The sequence below is a fragment of the Oryctolagus cuniculus genome, chromosome 2 (genome assembly GCF_051225735.1).
Source record: "Oryctolagus cuniculus isolate XC-2025 breed Fujian yellow rabbit chromosome 2, ASM5122573v1, whole genome shotgun sequence".
NCBI classification, from domain to species: domain Eukaryota; kingdom Metazoa; phylum Chordata; class Mammalia; order Lagomorpha; family Leporidae; genus Oryctolagus; species Oryctolagus cuniculus.
Window position 1 is genome coordinate 79,277,608 of NC_142868.1, and position 27,317 is coordinate 79,304,924.

The 27,317-nt window shown below is 38.6% G+C and overlaps 2 protein-coding genes across 2 annotated transcripts in view; one reads left to right on the forward strand and one right to left on the reverse strand.

Moving 5' to 3' along the window:
- Positions 1-27,317, forward strand: part of DLC1 (DLC1 Rho GTPase activating protein) — a 517,566-nt gene that overhangs the window by 9,488 nt on the left and 480,761 nt on the right. The window lies entirely within an intron of this gene.
- On the reverse strand, positions 24,472-27,036 carry C2H8orf48 (chromosome 2 C8orf48 homolog). Its single transcript, XM_089327276.1, has one exon. It carries the CDS (start codon positions 26,843-26,845, stop codon positions 25,994-25,996), a length of 852 nt encoding a protein of 283 aa, XP_089183402.1. The 5' UTR covers positions 26,846-27,036; the 3' UTR covers positions 24,472-25,993.

Below are 27,317 nucleotides of genomic sequence, written 5' to 3' on the forward strand. Positions count from 1 at the left end.
ATAGGAAGTAAAACTTTCACTTGAAAAGACTCATATTTCTCCCAATAAGCATTCTCCTTTCTAAACCCACATGTTCCCATTCATTTGTCCTGAAATCCCAGTACTGTTCCTCTACTACCCTTCTGCAGTGTTGAAGTGTTACTTTTCCATGAAAGTATCAATTATCTTTAGAAAGACTTTTGGGAATCTGATTATTCAAATTCTTGAAAAGAATTGGGAAAGTTTCATAGGTCCTCTGTAACAAAACTGGAAGTAAAAGACACTCGAGATTGAAACTTGTTTCCTCAAGAAATCTCGCAATCCGAGGGGCTTTGCAAAGGAAGGCAGCACCTCTTAAACTGTCTCCACCCTCACCACCCTGCTGAGCCCAGAAGACAATGTACTACAGGGATACAAGGCTGCATTTGAGTTTCCTTATGCCATGCCTTCTCTATGAAGCACGGCTTTGTGGGAAGGAAGCTACCCAATAATTGACAGAGGTGTGATTCTTTTGAAATGAATTTATTTAGGATTTTAGCTCTCTCTACATCACTTTTATCATTTTCTTTTTCTTTCTTTCTTTTTTTTTTTTTTTTGACAAGCAGAGTGGACAGTGAGAGAGAGAGACAGAGAGAAAGGTCTTCCTTTGCCGCTGGTTCACCCTCCAATGGCTGCCGCGGCCAGCACGCTGCAGCCGGCGTACCACGCTGATCCGATGGCAGGAGCCAGGTACTTATCCTGGTCTCCCATGGGGTGCAGGGCCCAAGCACTTGGGCCATCCTCCACTGCACTCCCTGGCCACAGCAGAGAGCTGGCCTGGAAGAGGGGCAACCGGGAACTTTTATCATTTTCATTTCCAAAGGACAAATCCAAAATGGATCATTTGCTATATTAACATTATTTAATTCAAGGGATTATATATTATATATATATATATATGTGTGTGTGTGTATAAAAGAAAGGGACTTCAAAAATCTTCTGGATGTTTTGTAACAAAAATGAAAATCGGAGTGCAAAAATATACAATGAACATAGATTTCCTATACAATTTATGAAAGCATTTTATTTAGGTTGACTTAACATTTGTGAGACTACAGACGAAAAAAAAATGCAAAGTTCTATTTAAAGATCTTGTTTAAGATATTGCAATGCAATAAACCGCAGGCAATTTTTGGCATTGTGCTAATAATACATACTTTCACAATTAGTAATCTTTCTCTATTTAAGTGTATGTTTATGTTTAAATATGTATCTCTAGTGGTTACCAGCATATCTTTCACACAGATTGCTTTAACTCAATAAGACTCAGAGCTGTTCAACAAATTCAGTGTATGCTTCTTACTTTTGTCCTTAATTACTACTTTAATGATTGTAAAATATTCTGAAAAACATCAAGGCCAAAAATAAATTTGAACATTTATTTGACATCAATCTCTTTCATGGCTAATAAATTCTGGAGATTAATAGGAGATTATTGTGGTAAATTTATCTTTTTCCAAATTCCTGAACACAAAAAAGCTTTTGAAATGCAAAATGATATTTAATTTCTCTTAATTGTTATTTCTATGGTATATAGATGCTGTATTCACTGATGTTGGCACAATATACATATTTACAATAGGACAGTCAGGAGAATTGTCACCTGATATCAGGAACACTGCTGTCTTTCAAAAACAGCATCCTTGTGATTTCTGCTGATGAAAAAAAAAAACATTTGAAAGCAATTAAGAATGCTTTTGATTTATGAAAGGGGACAAGGAGCTTCTCGTGTTTTTTTCTTAGTGATCTGAGTGCTTATGACTACTGCAAAACAATAATGACTTCAAGTTTACAAATGGCCCTGAGTCCCTCGAATCGGACCCTCTGGATATCTAAGGAGGACATGGAGTCCGTCCTCCAGGCTGTCTTTCCTCACAACGAATGAAGATATCTACACAGAAATAGACCAGGACTCACAGTAAGATTAGAAATCAAAGATCCAGAGTTAATCAGCAGTCAGATCTGAGAGCTTTGCAATCTATAAGATCAGTTGAAAGGGAGGGTGAATAAATTGGTAACTTATACCAATTTAAATTATTATCAATTGAAATTTTAAAAAAATATATACAGGCCAGTGCAGTGGCTCACTTGGCTAATCCTCCACCTGCAGTTCTGGCACTCCAGGTTCTAGTCCTGGTTGAGGCACCGGATTCTGTCCCGGTTGCTCCTCTTCCAGTCTAGCTCTCTGCTGTGGCCCGGGAGGGCAGTGGAGGATGGCCCAAGTGCTTGGGCCCTGCACCCCATGAGAGACCAGGAGGAGGCACCAGGCTCCTGGCTTCTGATCAGTGCAGCTCCGTTTGTCGCGGCCATTTTGGGGGTGAACCAACGGAAGGAAGACCTTTCTCTCTCTCTCTCTCTCTCTCTCTCACTGTCTAACTCTGCCTGTCAAAAAAAAAATATATATATATACACACATATACACAAGCCAACTTGAAATTGGGTCAGTGCTTCTAAATTGCTTGAAAACAACCTGCAGTTATCTCCGTATCTCAAGTTTGTGTTTTGAAGGTGATAAAAATATTGACTTACGAACCACAATATGAGACATAAAGTCACTGAAAGGGATTCTTAGACGGAAAGGAAATGTAAGACACATACTTAAAAGGGGGTGTAGAAATATGAAGGAGAATTTTGAAGAAAACTGAAGAACCGATTCAAAGCCCGGACTTGTGAGGTCCTCCCAGAATACAGATAAAGACAGAGATGAAAGTAATGTGGGAGAATCTAATAAAATGTGGGAATCTGATAAAAGTGATAGAAGCTTGGAATTATATCGACTCTTCCTCCCTCCAAAGAAAATCAATCAGAACAATTGCCATAGGAGCAAAAATTACAGAAATACCTTCTAAACTAAATACAGAGATATTTATTGTTTACAATAAAATGTCAAATCATGTTGGTTTCATGGTAACACTTTGAGGTACCCATTCTGTAAGGTACCAAATTCAGTAGGAGCTCCACTACACTCTAACAGTAAAAGGAGCTCTTGAGAAAATGACTTAAAACAACAAAAGTTTACTTCTCATTATCTTGCAACTTGGCCAATCTCCAGGATCCAAGTTATGTAGAACTGGTGGGTTGTTGAATCTGGTTGGGTAATAGTGAACAAACACTGAAAGATTTAATGCAGAAGTGATACACCTAGATTCCACTTAACATTTCACTGATTGAGGCAAATCAGATGGTCATATTCAGCTTCAGGACAACAGGGAATCACAATCTTTTTTTTTTTTTTTTTTTTTGACAGGCAGAGTGGACAGTGAGAGAGAGAGACAGAGAGAAAGGTCTTCCTTCCTTTGGTTCACCCCCTAAATGGCCACCACGGCTGGAACTACGCCAATCCAAATCAGGACTAGAACCTGATCACACATATGGGATACTGGTCCCACAGGCGGAACTAGAATCCAGCACCCTTATGGGATGCCAGTGCCACAGGTGGAGGATTAACCAAGTGAGCCATGGCGCCGGCCTGGGAATCACAATCTTGTCATGTGACCAGAAGAACTGGAAATATTGGATGGAAAGAACCTAATGAAGCCGGCGCCGTGGCTCACTAGGCTAATCCTCCGCCTTGCGGCGCCAGCACACCGGGTTCTAGTCCCGGTCGAGGCGCCGGATTCTGTCCTGGTTGCCCCTCTTCCAGGCCAGCTCTCTGCTATGGCCTGGGAGTGCAGTGGAGGATGACCCAAGTCCTTGGGCCCTGCACCCGCATGGGAGACCAGGAGAAGCACCTGGCTCCTGGCTTCGGATCAGTGCGGTGCGCCGGCCGCGGTGGCCATTGGAGGGTGAACCAACGGCAAAAGGAAGACCTTTCTCTCTGTCTCTCTCTCACTGTCCACTCTGCCTGTGTGGAAAAAAAAAAAAAAAAACTAATGGCCAGCACATGTCCAGTTGAATTGAAGCAGTTAAATTCGCCAATGCTCCTAAACTTGGTGTGCTGATAAACAATAGGATCCAGGCTTTTGGAATTAGGGATGCCACACTGATTTTCCAAAAACACCTCCTATAGGCTTGCTGCTAACAAAATCGATGCTGGTTCCTAATTTTTTTAATCCATGCAACTGGAACACATATTGGGTTGAATGAGGAGGAGAGTATTGTAGTGAAAATTCAGAAGAAATTTTAACAGTTTTGCTAACTCAGGTCATATTACCTTACTATTAAACTGAAATTAAATCCCTTAAACAGAAATAAAGAGAATGCTCAGGTTTGGAAATATTTGGAAGAAAAAAAGGAGAAGAGACAGGAGAGTGTGATCCTGTTTGAAGAGCATGACTGAATAAGATTTCTGGGGTTAATTAAAAGTAATAGATTCAAATAGAACAGTTGAGACGCTAACATGACAAAATCTGGTTAACAGAAATAAATCAATGCTTAGCCATTAAATAAAAAAAATCCTGGATTCACTAAACTGCATCAGAAAGCTGTCAGTTCAAGCAGTAGTGCTGACTGCTGAGCACTGCTCCAAAGCCCCTCTTAGGGACAGAGCATAGGAGCTCAAAGTGGGACATCCTCTCATTAGGGACTCGTTTGGCAGCCAATTAGCAAACCAAGACTCACTCACAGCCTCAACAAATGTTTGTTCAGTTACCAAATTACATTCCAAACAAATTAAAGAGCTAAGATTCTTATTTTAAAAATTCATAAAACATAGGAATATTAGATTTTGGACAGGTATAAACAAATGAAGAAAAATAAGTTACGAGTTAGATCAGAAGATCAATAGGTTTGGTGAAAAAGATGAGCAATATATCAAAATACAAAAAAGGTAAAAAATAAGTTTCAGAAGATAAATTCCAGCATTATCAGAGACTAAATGACTGATATATGGGGAGTTCTTATAATTCAATTAAAAAAAAAAAACACAAATAACCAAGTAGAAAACATGAGAGAAGGCAAAATATTTTACTAAAATTTCCTGAATATTCTCTAAACATCAAAAATGTGGGCTTTTTTACTCAGTGTAACTACTGTTTTTCATTCTAATTGCTCATCCCCCTTCCTGTGTTTGGTTTCTAAATGTTGTGCTTCTCAGTCCCAATTCATGGCTTCTTTTCTATCAACTAGTTCACCCTAGAAAACCACTCCAATTCCAAGTCTTTATTCACTAAGTCCATACCTGACCTGTGACCCACACTCCAGACAGTTATATCAAGCTGCAGATTTTAAATCTCCACAAGAACAAAAAGGTACACAGAAATTAGTAAACTCTGGATTTCTCTCTCTGTTCCATGCATCTAATCCTCTCCTAATTTCCTCCAATTCAGTGTATTTCATCATCATCCAACCAAAGTTGTCCAAATCACAATATATTTATCACTATGAATCCACTTTCTCCAAAACCTTAAATCCAGATATGTCCCCAAATATTTCAAGACTGACTCCACTGTTAGCATCTAAGTCAATAGCAACATGATTTGTAGCCTATATCCTAATGGGAAATTACTAATGGCTTTCCTTCCTTGCATTAAGAATTGAGAATAGATGTCTCAGTGAGTTAAGCTGCTGCTTGTGACAATAATGTCCCGTATCAGAATGTCAATTCGAGTCCTAGATGTTCTGCTTTCAATTAAGCTAACTGTTAATGCACCTGGGAAGACAAAGTACTATGGTCTCTTCTGCCCTGTGGAAGACCAGGATGGAGTTCCAGGCTTCTTGCTTGTCCAACCCTGGCTGTTGTGGGCATTTGAGGACTGAACCAGCAGATGAAAGAAATCTCTCTCTTTCTCTGTCTCCCTCTGTGTGTGTATGTCTATGTGTGACTGTGTGTGTCTTTCCCTTATTCTCTCCAAGACGTCTTTCAAATAAATAACTCTTTTTTTAAAAAATGAAGATGGTCATGTTTTTTAAGTATATAAGATTATTCCAGTTCTCTCTTTAATGTCTTCATAGGATTGCCCATAACACTTCAAATAAAATTTCAACTCCTCACCATGACTTAGAGACTCCACACAATGATATCTGTACCTTCTTCTCTAATCTCATTGTATATAAATGTTCCATAATCCATTATGTTTCACATCACTATTGGTGTCATTGGAGAGGTATAATAAAGAAAACAGTGGTACAATTTGTAAAAAGTATAGAAGAGTATTAGATTTTTTTGATTTGAAAATTCTTATGGGAATGTCTGAGGGGAAAGCTTGGATTTTTATTTATATTTAAATATTTATTGAAAGTAGCATTGTAATTACATTGATTTAATTATGCAAGTTAAATATTCTATTGGTGGTACAAAGGAGTATATATTATAGAACATTTAAATCATGGTAGAGTAGGCATGAAGTTACATAAAATGAATGTGATATTGACAGAAAACAAATAAGAACTGCTAGTCATTGGAAGACTCTCATTACAAAATTAGCCCACTTAAGTATTTTAATATTAAAAACTATTTTAAAACTCCCAGAATATATTGAAAGGCCAGAAAGAAAAAATCCTGAAACTAAACAGCTAAGTCCATTGCTCAACATTTTGATTAGCACTTTCCTAGTGAAAATACAATTATCTCCCTCTCAGTATATAAAATAGGACTGGGCACCTCCCTTTGCATGTCCAAAGAACTACCAGCTTCCACGACCATGACTATCAGAATACTGATTGCTGCATTTGCAGCCATCTACTCACTCTGCTTACTTCTTTTTTTTTTTTTTTTAGAAAAAATATTTATTTATTTATTTGAGAGAGTTATACAGAGAGAAAAGGAGAGGCAGAGAGAGAGAGAGAGAGAGAAAGAGAGTCTTCCATTTGCTGGTTCACTCCCTAATTTGCCGCAACTGCCAGAGCTGCGCTGATCCAAAGCCAGGAGCAAGGAGCTTCCTCTAGGCCTCCCACGTGGGTGCGCAGGTCCTAGGACTTAGGCCGTCTTCCACTACTTTCCTAGGCCACAGCAGAGAGCTGGATTAGAAGTGGAGCAGCCGGGACTTGAACCGGCACCCACATGGGATGCAGGCACTGCCTGCAGTGGCCCCCCACTATGCCGCAGTGCCAGCCCCTCTGCTTACTTCTAAATATAACTCTCCTGCTGGGTATTCTGCTTTGTGGAACCTGGATGACATGTTTGTTACATAGCTGCAAAGAGAACAGGAAATGTGAAGCTATAAAGTCTTTTGCCTTGGAAAGAAAGCACTCATAAAGCAGAATTCACTAGAATGTAGGCAAGATATTCAAAGATGTTGAGAGACCTCAGATGAAAAATATACTTTATACAATGTATACATAAATGATGCCCATCGAAATTTATATGTGAAAATATGTGCATAGGAAGATTACCAGGGGGAAAAATAAAACAAACAAAAAAACCAAATCATATGTGTGTGAATATACATTTACCATGTGTATGTACACGAGTGTGTATATATATGTATGAAATTTAAGAATAAATTGAATTTCTTCTTCTCAAACTGATACCTTCTTCATAAAATTTTAAAATCATACATGTTCACAGTTCAAATTTTGAAAACAACAGTGATTCAAAAAAAGAAAACTAAAATAATCCCAAAACACACATGGCTGCTGTTTACATACCTGGCATAACTTATATTTATAAATAAATTTTATATTTAAAAAATTTTAGTGATTTAGTTTCATGTTATTTGCAAGAAAGAGACACAAAGGGTGAGAGACAGCCATCCAGAGATCCTCCATCTACTGGTTCACTCTCCAAAATGCCCAAAACAGCTGGGACTGGACCAGGCCAAAGCTGGTAGTCCCGTATTCAATCCAAGTCTACAACGTAGGTGGCAAGGACCCAAATACTTGAGCCATCATCTTCTATCTCCCAGAATTCACATTAGCAAAAAGCAAATTGGAAGCAAAAAAACTGGGACTGGAACCAGATATGCTGATGTGGGATGAAGGCATCCCCACAGGCATCTTAACTGCTCCACCAAATGGCTGTCCCTATATATATATACATTTTAGAATTTAGATTAGAATACATGTAATCCTTTTATCCAGATTAAAAATACTTCTTTTTACCCTTAATATTTTATCATTCTTTCACATTGAAAAGCTATTTACACAAAATTTGTTAGAGTATATATAACTGATTTCACTGGTGTATCAATAGCTCCTTAAATTTCTGAAAACTGTACAGAAAGGGTAAAGAAAACAATATACAAGATAAGGAACAGGCAAATACCTAATCAACATGAATAAAGCTATCAAGGTCACTAAAATAAGTACAAATTAAAGATGATTTTCTGTGATATAATAGCTGAGCCCTTTAAAGATTCTGCAGTGCAAAATCAAGTCAACACAGTCAATGTTCACCTGAATGTCACTTGCAGAAATCACCTGCAATCTATTCACAAAGTATGTGTCTCAAAATACTCCCAAAAATCTACCAAAATTTTCTTAGAAGAAATAGGAATCACCACCCCTCCCTAATGTGACAGTGACATTCTTAGAAAGATTTTAATTTCCTTGTTTAAATTAGCATGTTCTGTAATTACATGAAATACAAAAATCCCAATTCTATTATAACACTATATCACGCATAAGTATCCCTGGGCAAAGAATGGTTAAGTCATAAAAGGACAAAAGCTTGTTGTTTAGACAGATGAAGGATAGCCTAATGAATAATATGGATCATGCGGTTAAAATACAAAGAAAAACTTGGCAAGAACTGCCTTTGGTATTTGACTTCTCACTGTGCACTAGCAACCCATAATTGTTATCAGATTCTGTTTTATGTTGAGTGGATATGGTCCAGAACTGTGAAAAACATCTTCTCTTATAGGAATGTAAGGACAATCTGACTCCATCTGTCACCCGTTTGACTGACCTAGGGTAATCTAGCTGGTTTGTCAGGTGACCCTCTCCTACCTCAAATTATCCTTCACAAAACAAAGAAATTCCCCAAATGTAGAGCAAAAGAGTAGCCATGACCTCCCTCAGCCCCCATACATATCCTAGTCTAATAAATATCACTTCACCATGAATTCCAAGCCTTGTCTTTAGTCTTCATGAAAACAGCTGCTGAGATAGTCAAGTAGCTATAATTTCTGAATCGTCTTATATTGAGCCAAAAGTTCAAGGTAATATGGTACCAAGATTTTTATTTGAACTTTTGTTTAATATTTTTCTGTCATTTTTATGAAATGCACTTTAATTTTACTGCTTTATTATCCAGTGAAATTGGGATTTTTAAATATGCTATACGCCCAGACTGTAATTTCTTTTTATAGTAGAGTAATTTATATTTAATGGTCTTGTGTTGCATGAATATGGTAATTATCATTTTCTACTGCTTCCAAAATTTCATCTTTGCCTCTGCTCTCGTGGAAAAATATATTCACCAAGATGTCATATACAAAGTTCAAAATAATGGTTTTTTTCTTCATCTGCCAAACCTCTCCTTTGGCTGAAAACTTTCTCTTGGGAAATCCACTTAGTTGCCTAAGGTGGATTAGATTCGTCATAAAATTTTCTCCCTTCTAATGGATTGGTCATTATAGTACCTCTAAAATCTATCCTTTTTTTTTTTTCTATTTTCTTGGCCATTACCTGATTTCAAGACCCCAAACTCATCTGTTGGCCAAAGAAAATAAATCCTTGCTAATTGTAATTGGAAGAACTGGGCTTTGAATCAGACTGTCTGTACAACTGGGACCCTTAACCACTGTTGAAAGCTGAAGTAAGACCAGTATAATAAACACCAAGGTTTTGTTTTTTTTTTTTTTTTTAGTCTATACAAAACTGCAGTGATGTTATCATATCATTTTTTTTAATATTTTATTTATTTGACAGATAGAGTTAGACAGTGAGAGAGACAGAGAGAAATGTCTTCCTTCCATTGGTTCACCCCTCAAATGGCCACCATGGCCGGCACTGCGCCGATCTGAAGCCAGGAGCCAGGTGCTTCTTCCTGGTCTCCCATTAGGGTGCAGGGACCTAAGCACTTTGGCCATCCTTCACTGCCTTCCTGGGCCACAGCAGAGAGCTGGACTGGAAGAGGAGCAACCAGGACTAGAACCCAGCACCTATATGAGATGCCGGTGCCACAGGTGGAGGATTAACCAAGTGAGCCATGGCGCCGGCCCATCAGATCATTTTTTAAAGATTAACCTAGAATTATTGCATAAGATACATTGGTATAACATCAGAGCAAGAGTGAAAAAATAATTATAGTAATTGGAGCTTGATGAGATAATGCTCTAGCTGAAACAGTTTCAGCAAGGAAAATGTAAGTAACAAGATGTATCTGAGAATAAAGTCCTGACAGAAACTTGAAAGACTGACTAGCACATTATTTTTGTTGTGTAATTGTTCTATCCAAATATCAACATATAATAAAAGACTTCAATTTTGATCTTCAGATAAGTAGGGAAATCTTAATAAAACCCAATGTTATAATTAACAGCATTGCCCAATTTAAAATAGATAATAAATATCAATCACTTATCAAAATCAAACTCTATTTGTTCTGTTCAAAGGTTTAGTTTTATGTTTGAAAAACACACCAGTGGAATAAAGTTCTTCAAACAGAAAGAGAATCGTACATGTATGCATGTCTTTTCCACATTTATCATTTTGTTCAGCAGAGGTTTGTTTGGAAAATGTCTGTGATGTCCAAAAACAAAGTTCCAGATGGAGGAGGTGAAAATAGACATATGTTCCAGCTGTTTTTAATCTCTCTATTTTTTGGCTGAAGTTAAAATGAATAAAACACCCTTTAAAAGACAGAATGGACACTCTCTTTGAATATGAGGGATTGGTATAGTGGCTTCTCACAAAATTTTGTCTCATAATAAAAGTTGCAACTGTGCATGTAAATGCTTGTGGTGTAGATGTGCAGTCATCTGTGGGTGTGAATATATGTAGATATGCAAACTACTTTTCCAAATAGAACTTATTGTACAGGTGGAATGAATTTATATATGACTTTCAACTCCAAGCTAGGCATGCATTGCATAATCCTAGGTTTAAAACTTCATGTCTATATCTTAAGATGTTGAGACACCTGAGGTAGGTGGATCTTACTTTTGGCAGATTTCTGGTATCTTAGAGTGATCAAAACTAGGTAAGGAGAAATCAGAAGTCATTTTTACTTTAAAATAAACCAGTCTTATTTTAACACTCTCTAAAGGTATTTCACTCTCATTATCTCTCTTGGCGATGGCACTGTTCTGTATATCAACCATGTCAATGTCTATATCCTGGTGGTGATATTATACTACATAGATTTACAAAGTGTTACATTGAAAGAAGCAGGGCTCCCCCTGCAAAGTATCTCCCTAAATCATCAGGGAACTTCAAAAAGTTTATGGAAAATGGAATTAAATGGTAAGTTTATTTGGATACAAAACTTTTTTGAAATTCATGTATATATAGGGTCTTAAAAGCTTCATGAAGATGAAATTAGGAAAAATGCACAGATTTCAACATTTTTGTACCCAAATAAACTTATATTTTAATTACATTTTCTACAAACTTGTTGAAGAACCCTTGTATATCTTACAAATCCATCTGAATCCAGAACTATCTTAAAATAGCAAGTTTAATTTTTCAGAACTCAGTTAATTCAGTGACTGCTATCCCCTAAAAGAACAAACTTCTTCTTCTTCTTCTTTTTTTTTTTTTTTTTTTTTTGACAGGCAGAGTGGACAGTGAGAGAGAGAGACAAAGAGAAAGGTCTTCCTTTTTGCCGTTGGTTCACCCTCCAATGGCCGCGCTATAGCCGGCGCATCGTGCTGATCCGAAGCCAGGAGCCAGGTGCTTCTCCTGATCTCCCATGTGGGTACAGGGCCCAAGCACTTAGGCCATCCTCCACTGCACTCCCGGGCCATAGCAGAGAGCCGGCCTGGAAGAGGGGCAACCAGGACAGAATCTGGTGCCCCGACCGGGACTAGAACGCAGTGTGCTGGCGCCGCAAGGCAGAGGATTAGCCTAGTGAGCCGCGGCGCCGGCCCAAACTTCTTTTATATTTATTATCTACTGAAGACACCAGCGTAAACTTGATGAGAACATGAGCCATTTTTTACTCTTCCTTGCACCCACTGCCTATCTCTCAATCAGTCAACGAGTTCTGCTGATTTACTTCCATTTTAAAACCATCCATCTCTTACTCTCTTCTTTCCTACTGAGTACACCATGTTTCAGAGCCTTATTATCTCTTTAGGTGATTAATGAAATAGTCTCCAATTGGCCTTTCTGTTTCAAGCTTAAAACAGTCTATCTAAACGCAGCTGCATGCTACAACCACTTGAGAAGCTTTCATGAAGCACTATGCCAGGATGTTCTAGCACAATTGCATCAGAATATCCACAAGCAGGGCCTGGATATTGGTCTATTTTGCAAGTTTCCCAGATGATTCTCATGTGTGGTGATGGTTGAGAAGCACGGCCTTGAATGCCCATCTTCAAAAAAGAGTCTAGAGTGATTTCACCAAAATGAAATGCTGGGCATTCTTCCTCTGTTTTCCTCCCTCCCCGTCTGTTCCTTTTTGACTTTATCCCCTCAAGATCCAAATGTTGAAGTCTTAATCCTCAATACCCCAGAATGTGACTGTATTTGGAAATTGCGTCTTTACAGAAGCAATCATGTACCCTAATCCAACATGGCTCGTGTCCTTAAAAAGGGGGGGAAATTTGCACAGAAATGTGAACACAGGGAGAACACAAAAGGAACATAAAGGCACAAATAGGGACTATGTACCTGTAAGCCAAGGAACACCAAACACTGCTAGCAAACCCCCCCAAACCACCAACTGAGAAGCATGGAGTATATTTTCCATCACAGCCCCCAGAGGGAACCAATTAACACCTCAGTTTCAGACCCTCAACTCCAGAATTCAGAGACAAAATACTTCTGCTTCTTCAGTGACCCAGTGTGGGGCACTTGGTTACACAAGCCCTAGCAAACTAACACACCTTCATAAATTACAGAGTAGAATTCAGGCCCAGCATTATGGTACAGATGGTTAAGCCAGAACCGGCAACACAGGAATTCCTGTATGGCAGTTCCAGTTCAAATCCTGGCTGCTCCGCTTCCAGTCTTGCTCTCTACTAATGTGTCTGGTAGAGTAGCAGAAAGTGCTTGGACCCCTACCACTCATGTGAGAGACCTCGATGAAGTTCCAGGTTCCTGGCTTCAGCATGGCCCAGCCTCAACCAATGTAACCTTTTAGGGAGTGAACCAGAGAATGGGAGATTTGTTTCTCTCTCTCTGTCATCCTGCCTTTTAAAAAATAAAATATCTTTTAAAAAAAAAAAGTAAAATTTAATCCCATTAAAGTTGCCACCCTCTGCCCATGTCTGTTCTTTATAATCCAGAAACACAACCTTGAAGCCTTTGTTCAAGTAATCGCTCCTCTTATATACATTCCCTCACACATGCCAAGGTCTCTGACTATATGTGATTGTATTAATGACATTATATTATACATAATTGTTTACATTTTTGTGTTCTAAAAAGTCCCTAAGTTCATTTATAACAGTACCTTCTTCCAATCTTTAAGTTTCCAGCATTTAGCCAATAGTAGTTATGAAATGAATCAGCGAATTAGTTCTCATAGAGGAACATGTAAATTTTGGTACAATGAAAATCAGAGGCTGATATGGGATTAGAGAATAGGAGAATTAACAGGAGGTGGGGGGAGGCTTCAGACTGCATTTTGAAATCTATGGAATGAGAAAGAGAAAGAAGAGGAGCTGAGGTAGAAGAGCCTTGGTCTGTGCACAGCTCCAAGAAAGTTTCATCTAACCATTGAGGAGTCCTTGAGCCAAATTTCTCCTTTGGGAAGCTTCCTGCGTTTCAGTGGGCCTGCCTATAACCCCCAGCTGGGCTACAGAATATACACCTGCAACAACTGCAACTCTTATCAGAGGTTTTACGCTCAGACAGCATGTCTTCTACCTGACTACAGGCCAAGTGCTCATTTTATGCTATTTTGCAATGTTTTTATGGTCCCCAATTATGACAATAATCTAAGGAATTCAAATAGAGTCCCAGTTTCAAGGAGACTCCACTGGTGTAAAAAAAGAGATAAATTAAAAATTAAACATCAAATAAGATCATTTCAGATTTTAAATTTCTTTTGAAGGAAATAACCATGGACATATGATGGGAAGTGACTGGTGGGAGGCAAACAATTTATGTAAGATGTTCCAGAAAGTCTTTGAGTTGATACCAATAATGAAACTTGAATAATGAGAAGAAGCCAGAGAGGAACAGTTAAATACACACCGAAGAGGGTGGGAAGAAACTCGGTTACTTTGAGAAAAGCAAAAATGTCTGAATGCTGGGTGCTGAGTGAGCAGAAAAGTGAGTAATACAAGAAGACATGAGAATGCATGTCCAACCACCACCTTCCCTATCCCCTGCCTGACCTGGTCTCTGTATTGTGCAACAACTCAGAAGTCCCAGGGCTAATCATTTGCTCCCCTGAACTCGGACAGCAGGAAGGATCTGTGATAATAGTAGTAGTGATGTCAAGCAAGGTCCATAGTACTGGCCTTGGGCCAGGGAAAAAAGTCCAGAATTTAAAAATGAAAGGTAGCTATGAGAGTATTCCCAAAAGACTGTAGATAATAGACTTTAAAGATAAGTCTGTTTCACTGAAAAATAAATTTGAAATCTGTGTACACAGAGTCTTCAAAAAATTGTGTATTACAAAAGAACTATGCATTAATTTCTTTTTAATTATAAGTTCTTTTTTATTATAAAATTTAACAATTTTTTAACATTTTGCTACATTCACCCCAAAAGTAGATATTACATACAGACACATATATACTACTTTTTCTTGAAAACAGAGATATTAATATCACAAAGTGAGGGAATCATGGCAATGATCATAACAGGGAAACAATATATTATCATTTATAAGGTATGATTCAATGAAGCAATACTTATAACTATGTACCAAATGATATGATATTTACACAATTTTACACTCGATATTAACTTCCACAAATGGGATAAAACATGATGCTTGTCTTTCTGAGTTTGGCTTATTTCATTTAGCATAACAATCTCCAGGCCCATCCATTTTGTGCAAATGTCAGGATATCATTTTTTTTTATGTTTGAGTAATATTCCATTGTATACATATACTACATTTTCTTTATCCACCAGTATCTTTGCTATTGTGAATTTATTTGCTATAAATATGGGACTGCAGGTAACTCTTTCATATGCTGATTTCATTTCCTTTGGAAATATTCCCAGGACTGGGATAAATGGATTTCAAAATATTATTATACAAAAATAAAGCTATCTTTTAATTCCAATTTCCATGAAATTTTTAAGTGACCCCATCCGTATATGATGAAGTGAAGATGAACAATGAGAAGTTCCTGGGATTTATCTCTCAGAGGAAAATAAATGCCAAATTCTACAGATGAATGATACCACCATGGTATCAGTTGATTCATTTAACTTTCTTTTTGAACCTGTTCCAAGAAATGTGGAAAACACCAACAGATCAGAAGCTTTAAGCACCAGTCTGTGGCCGTTGCTGAGCTCACCCAGTACTTGTTCACTCTGACTCAGCAGTCTGCTCTGGTCCAGGTCCAGAAGTAGCATCAAAATCAGCTGACCACTGGCACCATGACCACCAACCATCAGGCATATCATGATAAAGTAGCTTTAGTAGGACCAGAACAGTCTTGAGAAGCTGAGAATGGGACACGATCAGTAACAGTAGTTCACAGTGTCAGATTCAGCCACAGGACCAAACATGCAGACCCAGAGTGGCCCTGAACAGACCATGCCGCTGACATGTAGAACAGTGCCAACAGGGAAAGGTCCTGCAGAGGCAGTTGATCTATTGTCCGAGCTGGCGTCAGGCACACGCTTTCCACCAGTGCTCCACAGAACACACAGACAGAAGCCCAACCAGGACAGCAGTTCAGCAGCTTTCTTGGATCCAGTGAGTCATCATGATTCCTAACCAGCATCCAGTCCAGTGCATGTCCATCCAGTCAGCCACCCACCCATGCAAAATTCTCCTCAGGGAGCTGGCCACTGGAGGCCTATGCTCACAAAGCCATGGACATGCATCACTATCTTAACCATACAGCTTCAAGCATTGGGCACCACCTCTGTTCACAAAGGAAACAAGCAAACTCAGAGCCAATGACTCGCTAACACCCTTCTCTAATTGGGTCTCCTGCAATGAGGCTCTAGAATCTGTTTGAATTGCAACACAATGGGCCTATCCTTAGCATCCCTCTTCCCAACACCCAGGAAATCCTTCACTGTAGAGATTTTAGCAACTTCCTCTCATACTTGCTGGAATCTCTGGGCACCCACAATAGGCATAAGTTTCTCATGTACTTCTGGTGCAAGAAATTTCCCTCCTCAGTCCCACACTATGCACTGTTAGAGTGGCAATGCTGTCTTTTATTGAGCTCCTAAGAACAGAGATTATCATGGGCCCTAAGCCTATGACTCTCCATACTTTTCTGTGAGTTCTGGAAGCAACATCCTGTATGTTCGATAAGGCTAACAAGGCTTCCTTGCTAAAACACAGTGCTAAGCCACAAGAAAGAACCAAGTCTGGACCTTTGGAACTATCCAGTCTACAGAAAGGCAAGAAGAGAAAAATCTCTTTCTTGAACCCCTTACCTGGTGATCTCCTTGGTATAACAATGGGAAGTGAATAACAATGGGAAGTTCTACATGCAAATCTATACATGATGGTACTTTTTGGAAAGCTGCTATTTTTCATCCCTCAATCCAGATATCACTGATGAAGAATGAGGTCCAGGGGCAAGAAAATATGTATGATTTGGATGAACTTTAGGTGGGTGTAATACCACTGGTTGGTCTGGCCAACAACTGGCTCCGATTCTGCTTCTTTATTAGAATCTTGTGCTACTGTCAATGGTCTAGCCATCTGGTTCCACCAATGGTAGCAAACATACTTACTTATCTATGGTTTTCCCATTAAAGGAAAATGACCAAAGATATCTCTTTCCTCGCAGATACTCAAAATATGTTAACATCAAACATGTCTGTACTCATTAATCCACGATACAAGTTCTCACCTTTTCCTCTTAAGACTTTCAGGCATTGTTTGTATTGCCCTACTCAATTTTGTGTGGCTTTAACAAATTACTTGAAACTGTGCAATTTATAAAGTAAAGAGGCTTACTTGGTTTACCATTCTGCTGGCTGAAGGGTCTCAAAAGTATGGTCCTGGAATTCTGATAAGGGCTCCCTGGCAATGTCACAACCTGGCTGAGAAGCAGAAATGGAACTGATTACATGCAGAAGAGGCCAAACAGACTGCACTCTTGAGAACTAATCCAGCCACACAGATCTACATTAATCCCTTCTGAGAGTGCTGCCCTTGTGACCTCATTATCTTCCACTATGCCAAGTCTTAAAGGTTCAACCACCTCAACACTGCCACATGGGAGACCCAGCTTCCAGAACATGAATCGTTGGGAGAAAAGTCAAATGCGAACCATATTACCAAGGCACATATTTCACTTCAAAATCCACAATGCTGGACTCCTGAACAAGGTATTCAGTGGAACTTTTACCACCTTTACCCATCTCAAGCTATGGATATTATAGAGCACCATTATGGCATATTTAAGTAAAAATTTAATAAAACAGTGTGTTTCAGTTACCAGTCAAACATCAGGGTAAATGGCAAAAAAGAATATAACTTCATTTTTTATATTTTCCTGCTGACAACTTTTAAGCCACTCTCTTCAAAGAAAGCCAGCTACTCCCTTCTTTAATACTGACAGAAAGTTTAAACTATGGAAGCTCCACTCCATATGTAGGCATCCTCACCTCAGCTCCACCTCTTAAATATGATAAAAGCCAAGGAAGGCCCCTTCCTTACTTTAAAGTCATTTTATTTCTTACTTAGAGGAGATTGTTCTGATCAATCCCCAGCACATACACTCACAGACACACACACACACACACACACACGCTTCCAGGGAAAACTAATTATCTAAGTAGTACACCTTTCCATACCTTCTCAGTGCAAGTGTTGCATCATTAGTCTCAACCTCCAAGGCAAATTTTGAATCAAATGACCATAACATACTTTCTCTTAAATCTCAGTTAATACCTCAACAAACAGCAGGTTCATCAAAATCAGGTCTTATGACTATATGAGCCACTTTGATAGAATTTTGCAATTTTCTTTTTTTTTAACATTTATTTAATAAATATAAATTTCCAAAGTACAACTTTTGGATTATAGCAGCTTTTTCCCCCCATAACCTCCCTCCCACCTGCAACCATCCCATCTCCCACTCCTCCTCCCATCCCATTCACATCAAGATTCATTTTCAATTATCTTTATATACAAAATTTTGCAATTTTTACTGCAACTTGAATGTGTCGTGAATTGGAAAATTGGGAAATTTATGAATTCTAAATTCCTACTGCAAGTAGATGTTCAGCTATGCTTTCCTTTTAGAGTATACTTTTTTTTTTTAAAGATTTATTTATTTATTTGAAAGTCAGAGTTGCACAGAAAGAGGAGAGGCAGAGAGAGAGAGAGGTCTTCCATCCAATGGTTCATTCTCCAATTGGCCACAACGGTCGGAGCTGAGCCAATCCGAAGCCAGGAGCCAGGAGCTTCTTCTGGGTCTCCCATGTGGGTGCAGGGGTCCAAGGACTTGGGCCATCTTCTATTGCTTTCTCAGGCCGTAGCAGAGAGCTGGTTCGGAAGTTGAGCAGCTGGGTCTCGAACCAGTGCTCATATGGGATGCCAGTGCTTCAGGCCAGGGCGTTAACCTGCTGTGCCACAGCACTGGACCCTAGAGTATACTTTGTGTATATTTTTTTCATCTACCAATTTCAGACAAACTTGAGGGACAACCCATTCCCACATAGCCACAATCCCTATTTCTCTGCAACCTGTTTAGCTATGTTGCTACAGAAACAGCTAAGTTACTATATTAGGCTTCATCGTGAAATAAACTAACATGTTTAAAATTGGAGGTATTCTGAGCTGGGTGTCCCAAACATTCCTAAACAGTTCTGAGACTGGAATCTGAATGACTCAGATGTTCAGGACTGAATTTTCTTTTTTTCTCAATCTGGCATATCGCTTACTTCTGTTTCAAGGATTTCATTACTACAATATTTGTTCAATGCATAGCTTTGTATCTGAGTGCAGAACTTTACTGTATTTCATAAGAAACCTCGATGATAAAATATAAAATATAAAAATTTATATATCCTGCATGTACAGCTATACAAATCCATAAGATACATTTTTTAGTGCATTAGAGAAATACATGGTTTCTTAGCACCTGATCTGACAGACTTTCCATTTCAACTGCACTGGAATCTCTTGGGTGCAGCTATAAAAAGTTTGGAGAAACCATACTCATTCCTTTTGAATTTACTCAGGGACAAAAAAAAATTGTTTTCAAGTCTGAGCATCAAGAATTTCAGAAATTCATCAATTATCTCTAAAATTAACAATCCAGATGACTTTTTCCATCTGAGAACGTGGATTACATAGAAATGTTTTTACAATGATTCTTAAAAATGAGTACTACATTAATTAGCTCCATAATTCCTGGAAATACATCTTTTAAAAAAGAGCTTTGCATTACTTTTCCACTGAGAAAAAAATGTGTACACATGCTAGAAGGTAACCTAAATTCATAAAATGGTAAAGAGAAATATTACCAACAACAGCTACACAAAAGCAAAATGGACAGATAACATAATGCTAGCAGACTGCTTCCCTCATTTGGTGGAAAAGACATTCCATGTCATTATTTAGAAGTGCTTATTTTTCAATCCATGAAACTTCTGGTGAGCACCATCAAGTTTTAGCCACAGTGCTAAGTAGTGCTAATAATATTCTTGAATTGCCCATAATCAAGTAAAAGAGAAAAAGTATATTAATCAAGCAAGTATGGTTGTAATACAAATTTACTTTAATGTAATGCAGCATACAGGCTACAGTCTTTAATTCTGGTTAATCACTTTTTAGAATTATGAGATAAGTGAAAAGAAGGTGAAATTTTAGGTCAGGTTAAAGAGTACACTAAACCACACAATCATCTCGATTAATGCAGAAACAAACAACAACAACAAAACTAAAACCTGGCAAAAACCAAAACCCTTTTATTTAAAAAAAAAAAAACACAATATTAAGTAAGGATAAAAGTGAATTTCCTCAACATAAGGATGCCATAGTAAAACTACTTGTAACTACAATCATACTCATGGTGAGAGACTAAAAATTTTTGCCCTAAGATCAGAAAAGAAACAAAGATACCACTTTCACCACTTCTATTTCTTCTAGCACTGGAAGTTATAGAAAGGGCAAGTAGGCAAGGGAAGTAAAAGACATCTAATTTGAAAAGGAATACATAAAATTATCTGTGTTGCAGATAACATAACCTTTATCCAGAAAACTCCAAAGAATTCATTTTTCAAATCTGTTAGAATTAAAAGCCGAATTCAGTGGAATTGCAGTATACAAAATCAACTGAATTTCTATACACTAGAAATCAACAATACAAAAAATTTTTAAAACATTCCATTTATAACAGCAACCAAGAAAATAAAATACTTAGAAATTCAACCAAGGAGGCACAAGACTTGTACACTGAAATCTATGAAATATTTGTGGAAAAAATTAAAGAGTACATAAATAAATTAAAAGCTATCCACAAGCTTAGATGAAAAGTCTTAATTTCATTATGATGACAAAACTACTGAAAACAAAAATGCAAATTCAATGCAATCCCCATGAAAGGTCCAATAGCTCTTTTTTGTTTTTAGAAATGGAAATCCATCCTAAAATTCATACAGAATCTCAAAGAACTCTAAATAGCTGAAACAATTTTTAAAGGGAAGAATAAAGATGTAGGTTTTACACTTGCTTATTTAAAAACTGACTTCGAGCACAATAATCAAAACAGTATGGTACTGGAATAAATATAGACATACCAGTAGGGAACAATGGAATAGAATTTAGAGCATGTTTCTATGGTAAATTTATTTTTTTTTTAAGATTTATTTATTTGTTTGAAAGTCAGAATTAAAGAGAGGGAGAGACAGAGAGAGAGAGAGATTTTCCATCCACTGGTTCATTCCTCAGATGGTCACAACAGCTGAGGCTGGGCTGTGCTGAAGCCAGAAGGTTCTTCAACGTCTCCCTTGTGGGTGGCAGGGGCCCAAGCACTTGGGCCATTTTTGGCTGCTTTCCCAGACCATTAGCAGGGAGCTGTATCAGAAGTGGAGCAGCTGGGACTCTAACCAGCACTCAAATGGGATGCTGCAGCAGCAGCGACTTTACCCTCTATGTCACAATGCTGGCCCTTTCAATTTATTTTTAACAACAGTGCCAAGATTGTTCAAGGAGGAAAACAATTCTCTTCAATGATAGTGCTAAAAAACTATAAAGAATGACAGACAGAGTTACAGAGAGGCAGAGAGATAGAGGAGAGAGAGAGAGAGAGAGGTCTTCCTTCCTCTGGTTCACTTCCCAAATGGCCCCAAAGGCTGGAGCTGAGCCAATCCGAAGCCAGGAGCCAAGAGCTTCTTCTGGGTCTCCCATGTGGGTGCAGGGGCCCAAGGACTTGGGCCATCTTCTACTGCTTTCCCAGGCCATAGCAGAGAGCTGGATCAAAAATAGAGCAGCCAGGATGTAAACAGGCTTCCCTATGGGATGCTGGCACTGCAGGCACTGGCTTTACCCACTAAGCCACAGTGTGGCCCCATCAATTGATTTTTAACAACATTGCCAAGACCATTCAAGGAGGAAAACAATTCTCTCCAATGATGATGCTGAAAAACTACAAAGAATGAAATTATTCAAATTAGTAAAAAATTAATTCAAAAAATGGATTAAAGGCCTAATTCTAAGACAAAACTGTAAAACTCTAATAAGAAAACAATAGGGAAAATCTGAATGACCTTAGTTTCAGCAATGGTTTCTCATATATGACACCAAAAGAATAGGCAATGAAAAGAAACAAATTGGACTTCATTAAAACTAAAAACTTCTGGGACCGGAGCTGGGGCATAGCAGGTAAAGATACCACCTGCAGCGCTGGCATCCCATATGGGTGCCGGTTCATGCTCCAGCTGCTCCACTTCCCATCCAGCTCCCTGCTAATGTGCCTGGGGAAGCAGAGGAGGATGGCCTGAGTCCTTGGGCCCCTGCCATCAGGGAGGAAGGTCCTGGCTCCTAGCTTTAGCCTGGCCCAGCCTTGGCCATTGTGGCCATCTAGGGAATGAACCAGTGGATGGAATCAGTCTCTCCCCCGCCCCATCTTTCTCCCTCAATCCTCAATCTCTCTCTCTTTCTCTTTCACTATCCTTCTGTAACTCTTTCAAATAAATAAAATAAAAATCTTTAAAAAACACTTAAAACTTTTGTGCTTCAAAGGACAGTAATTTTCAAGAGATTAAAGATAACCCACAAAATCTAATACTTGCATATCTTAAGTCTGATTATCTAATATCCATAATATATAAATAACTCATACAACTTAGCAAAATAGACTAAAAGCTATATAAAAACAAGCAAAGGATTTGAATATAGATTTCTACAAAGGAGAAAATAAAATAAAATAAAAAATGACCAACATCATAGGCATTTGTGGAATTACCAATGAAAAGACAATGGGATACCATTTCACACTTAACTAGGATGATAGTATTCTTTTTTTTTTTTTTTTAAAGTGGAAACTGGAAAGTTTGAAGAAAGTGGAACCTCTGTTATTGGTGGAATTGTAAAATGTTCTAACTGCTGTGGAAACAATTTGCCAGATCCTTAAAAATTTGAACATAGAAATACCATATGATATAGCAATTCTACCTCAAGGTATAGATGCAAAACAATTCAAAACAAGTTCTCAAATAGATATTTGTAACCAGTGTTCATAGCAGCATCAACATTATTATTAATAATGTGATACCCAACAAGTGGAGGCAACTCAAGTTCGAGTAAAATGAATGGATAAACCTACATGTAATACAGAGTTACCACAAAAAGTTCATGGAAACACAGAACTGAAAGGTGATATGCATTTTCCATGGACTTTTTGAAATACATTCATGTAGCAGAATATTATTCAGCCATAAAACAATGTTCTGATACATGCTACAGTATGAGTGAACCTTGAAAACACTATGTAGCAAAATAATCCAAATACAAAAGGACAAATTACTGAGAAATTCCACTTATATGAAACACCTCAATAGGAAAACTCATAGCAACAAAAAGTACATTAGAGGTTACCAGCAACTAGAATAGGAAAATTTGGGAAGTTATTGCTTAATGGACCCAGAGTTTGTTTGAATGATGAAAAAGTATGGAAATAGTGTTGAGGTTGCACAACATTCTGAATGTAATGTCACTAAATGGTACTATTAGCAATGGTTGAAATGGAAATTTTCTTATATGTTTTACCACAATGCAAGCAAAAGAGCAAGGTACAAAAGAGAAATACATGGTAAACTATCTTCAGTGTTTGTATATTCACTGGAATAATATCAAAGATATTAATTTCAGTTGTTATTTATAGGTAACACACAGATAAAGTCGTACTGGCAAAAATATAAATATTTCTGTTCTGATTAGTAAATGATCACTCCCTAATTCTCTGAATTCCCTCTTCTGTTTTTATCCTAGGATGCATGACTATCCCATGATCCAGCAAATAAAGAGTTAACCCTGGCAGGGAAGGGGTATGGCAAAATAGTGTAGAATGAGTTTGGATGGTAACAGAGTAAGAAAGAGATATTTTGTAAACAAACCTTTTAGAATCTATTTGATTTTACAATTATGTAACTGTCACCTACTGATGATAATAAAATTTTAAAAATGTAAAAAGAAGTGTATATCAGTTGAAAAAAGCAGCTAAGAGAATTTGAGACAAACCAATATATACATGCAATTACAGTGGCACAAGGAATAAGAAAGCTTAGGCAATTCCAAGTCCTATAGAGAAGCTTCATATAGACTTAAGGATAACAGAAGAATTTAAAGGATGCTAGGGCCAGATGTTAAAGAACTTTTATATATCATTAATTAGTTCAATCTATCAAGTGCTATTTCTGCAGTAGAGATTAAACCATTTAGAGTTGTTTTAAATCAGCAGACTTAATTTGAATAGGTTTGTATGTTAGAAAAATAATTCTGACAGCTGTATGGAGAATGGACTGAAGAGGAGAGGAAGTAAGAGTGTAAAGGCAAAAATCATGAGAGGGTCATGATGAGATGAAAAAATCTTGGTCAGAAAATACTGAAGAAAAGCAATCTAGTAGCCTTGTTTAAAAATAGATTGCAGTTGAGTTAAAATAAAAAAGGAGGAACAAAAGGTGACTATGATTTCTAGCTTGGTTGACCAAGAAAGGGTGGAGCATGACCTTTAATTGGGTAATTCTAACTGGAAAATTATTCAGAATTTTGATTGTGTGAAATGTGAATATATTGAGATACCAAAGATAAAGCATGACATAATGTGGATTTCAAATAAAAAGTTACTATGAGCATGGTAATGACTTTTCCATTTTATTTAGAAATGACCTACTAAGAGGAAATAAGCTTAAATTATACAGGGAAAAGAGTATCTTTATACATAAAAGAAAGTCTGATGGAACCTGATACAAAGACTCTTTTATGTTGATTTTTGCAAACAAATTTGTCTTTCCCTGAAATAGTTTAGGTGTTAAACATGTGGAAAAATGAACTCCGGGTAATGACATTAGGACTTTATATATTCATAGGGAAAATAAATAAGAAATATGATTTCTCAGAATGCTAATATTTTAGTCCCATAAATGTATTTTCAAAATATCATGGTATTCCCCAGAGAATACTGCTTCCTGAGAATGGAAATTAGAGTGAACACAGAATTTTCAAGAAATCTTCATGACTAAAATAGCTTTTTAGGTAGTTTTTCCAAGCATTCTTCCCTCAATTCTACATCTGCCTCCAACATCATCCCTCTTTCCCTCTAAACTTCTCAAGTAGTATATATACACCTTCTTTACTTCTTTATCTTACATTTATTCCTCAACCTACTTTGTCTAAACAATTTTTCTAAGTTCTCTGTGGCTGTTGCTAAGGTCAACAATGCCAAACAGGTGACTAAATCATCTTGCACTGGCATGCTTACTCATGCTCAGAAAACCCATCCTTCTTGAAGTACTCTTTCCTTGACACTATAAATTCCTGATTTTCTTTATTCTCTTGTGACAATATTTTCTCAACAATTTACATGGGCTTATTGTCCTCTACTCAGCCAGTAACTGTTGACCTTTCTCAGGGGTTGGTTCCAATCCTGCTCTCATCCTCACTCTACTCTCTTCCAGAAGAGCTTATGACATCTGTTACTTCAATATGGCAATGATTTCCCCACCCACCCCCTTCATTTCAAATCTCTAGATGTTTCGTCTAGACTACAAGTACAAATAACCAAGTGTTTCTCCAAACTCTCATCAATTAGTGTCTCAGATAAACCTCAAACTACCCATGTCCAAATAATCACTCTTGATCATCTCTATGAAACATGGCCCTTCTCCAGTTTCCATATTAATGAAATTAAGTATCATTCACTCAAGCACACAAATTAAAATTTTAGTGACATTTTTACGATTTACCTTTTATTAAATCCCCATGGCCATTTCATAACCAAATACAGTCAATTATTGCTTCTTAAGTAACTCTTAGCATCTGTGTACTTCTTTCTCTGCATGCTATCACCATTCTACTCCAAAATATTAGCATCTCTCTCCTGCATTGATGTAAAAGTTTTGCAACTACTCCAATATGGCTTTCCATAATCTGAGAAGTGTACTAGTTGCAAAGTTCTTAGACCTTAAATCTGAGAAAGAAGCATATTAATATCTTAGTTTCCAAAGGGCTTGTAAAAATGACAGTAATTACCCAAATGCACAACAAGAATATCTACCCCCATTATTCATTGTTGGTAATGATCTTCATGCCCTGTTTGGTTAAAGTAAGTGGCTTGAGAAGTGGCAAAGATGAATGACAAGTGCTGTTTCCATCTAGCTACAGCTTCTGCTTTGTATCTGGCCTTTCAATACCACGACATCCGATCTGACTTTTCTCATTCAGTCTTCTCCAGATTATTTTTGGGTCATCTGAGAGCCTGGGAAGGCCCTGATGTGCTTCTCTAATACGAGTGAGAACGTCCTTCGTGTGCAGATGTTCATCTATTTTCTCTTGGAGTAGCAGTGACTCCAGTAACGTCTTCTTTTGTCTCAGGAAGGCCGCCTGGGCCAGCTCTGCCCTTTTCCTATTACAATCTGGACATTGAGAAGAAATGTGTTCCTCAGCTGCTGCCACCTGTTCTACTGTCATCCTCATATTTTTAAAATAGATTCTGTTTAAAAGTTCAGCAGGGACAGGGCAATGTGAGGCCTCTCCATCCAATGGAACCCGCAGCCTTTTACGTCTGCGGCTCTTCTTCTCCTTGGAAGACACTCGATGGTGGATCAAGTTTATCTTCACGCTGCAAAAAGTCTGAAGGGTATTCAGTTCTTCTTCGGACACGAAAGCGTCTTCCGTCTGAAGTTGGCCGTCCGGTTGGTCCGGTCCAGGGTTACGTTCTTTGCCCTTGAGGTGGCTGATCCACTTTTCACACAGCTCATTTTCATTGCGCTTGAAGCCCCACATCTCAGATCGCTTATCTTGTTCTTCCAACCTTGGAGTCGGCTTCCTACTCCCTCGTTCGCTCCCTGAGGCACTGGGCCTGGGCTGCTCTCCGTCAGAGGAACTGAAAGAAAGGAAACTCCCTACCTCATCAGTCAGGGACTTCAAAGTCTCCTCAGAGAAGTGTGCCATGGCAGCCCTGGCCGGCCGGGCCGCTTCTTGCTCTTCTTCTGAAAGGCTGGACGTCATGGCAGACCACCACCACGCTGCGACAGACTCAGCTCTGCATGTACTTCGTGCTGGTCCAGGCGGGGCTCACGGCGTGGTGGCGGGCTGTGACGCCCCCGCCCTCAAGGCCCGCGAGTCTCGGCACCAGCAGTCAGGCCGCTCTCTTCCGGGCAACGCCTTTCCCGCCGGCCGGCGCACGAGCCGGGCATGCGCAGTGCGAGGCCGCGACGCCCCGCCCCTCTCCTTCCCCGGCCCCGCGCGGCGCCGCCCCGCCTGCGCCCAAGCCAGTGGCCCCGCGCTGGCGTCTCCGCGCTTTCTTTTGCTCGCCGGCTTCTCTTCCTCGAAGCTGCGTGAAGTAAAACCCAACGATTCCGGGCTACAGTTTCCTGAGTTGCCTTAGCGTGTAGATAGGCGGTGCACGTGTGGTGCGCCGGTGGGACACGGGTGGGCTGTGACACACGCGCCTACGTGCGTCCACAGTTTGAAAAGCCAA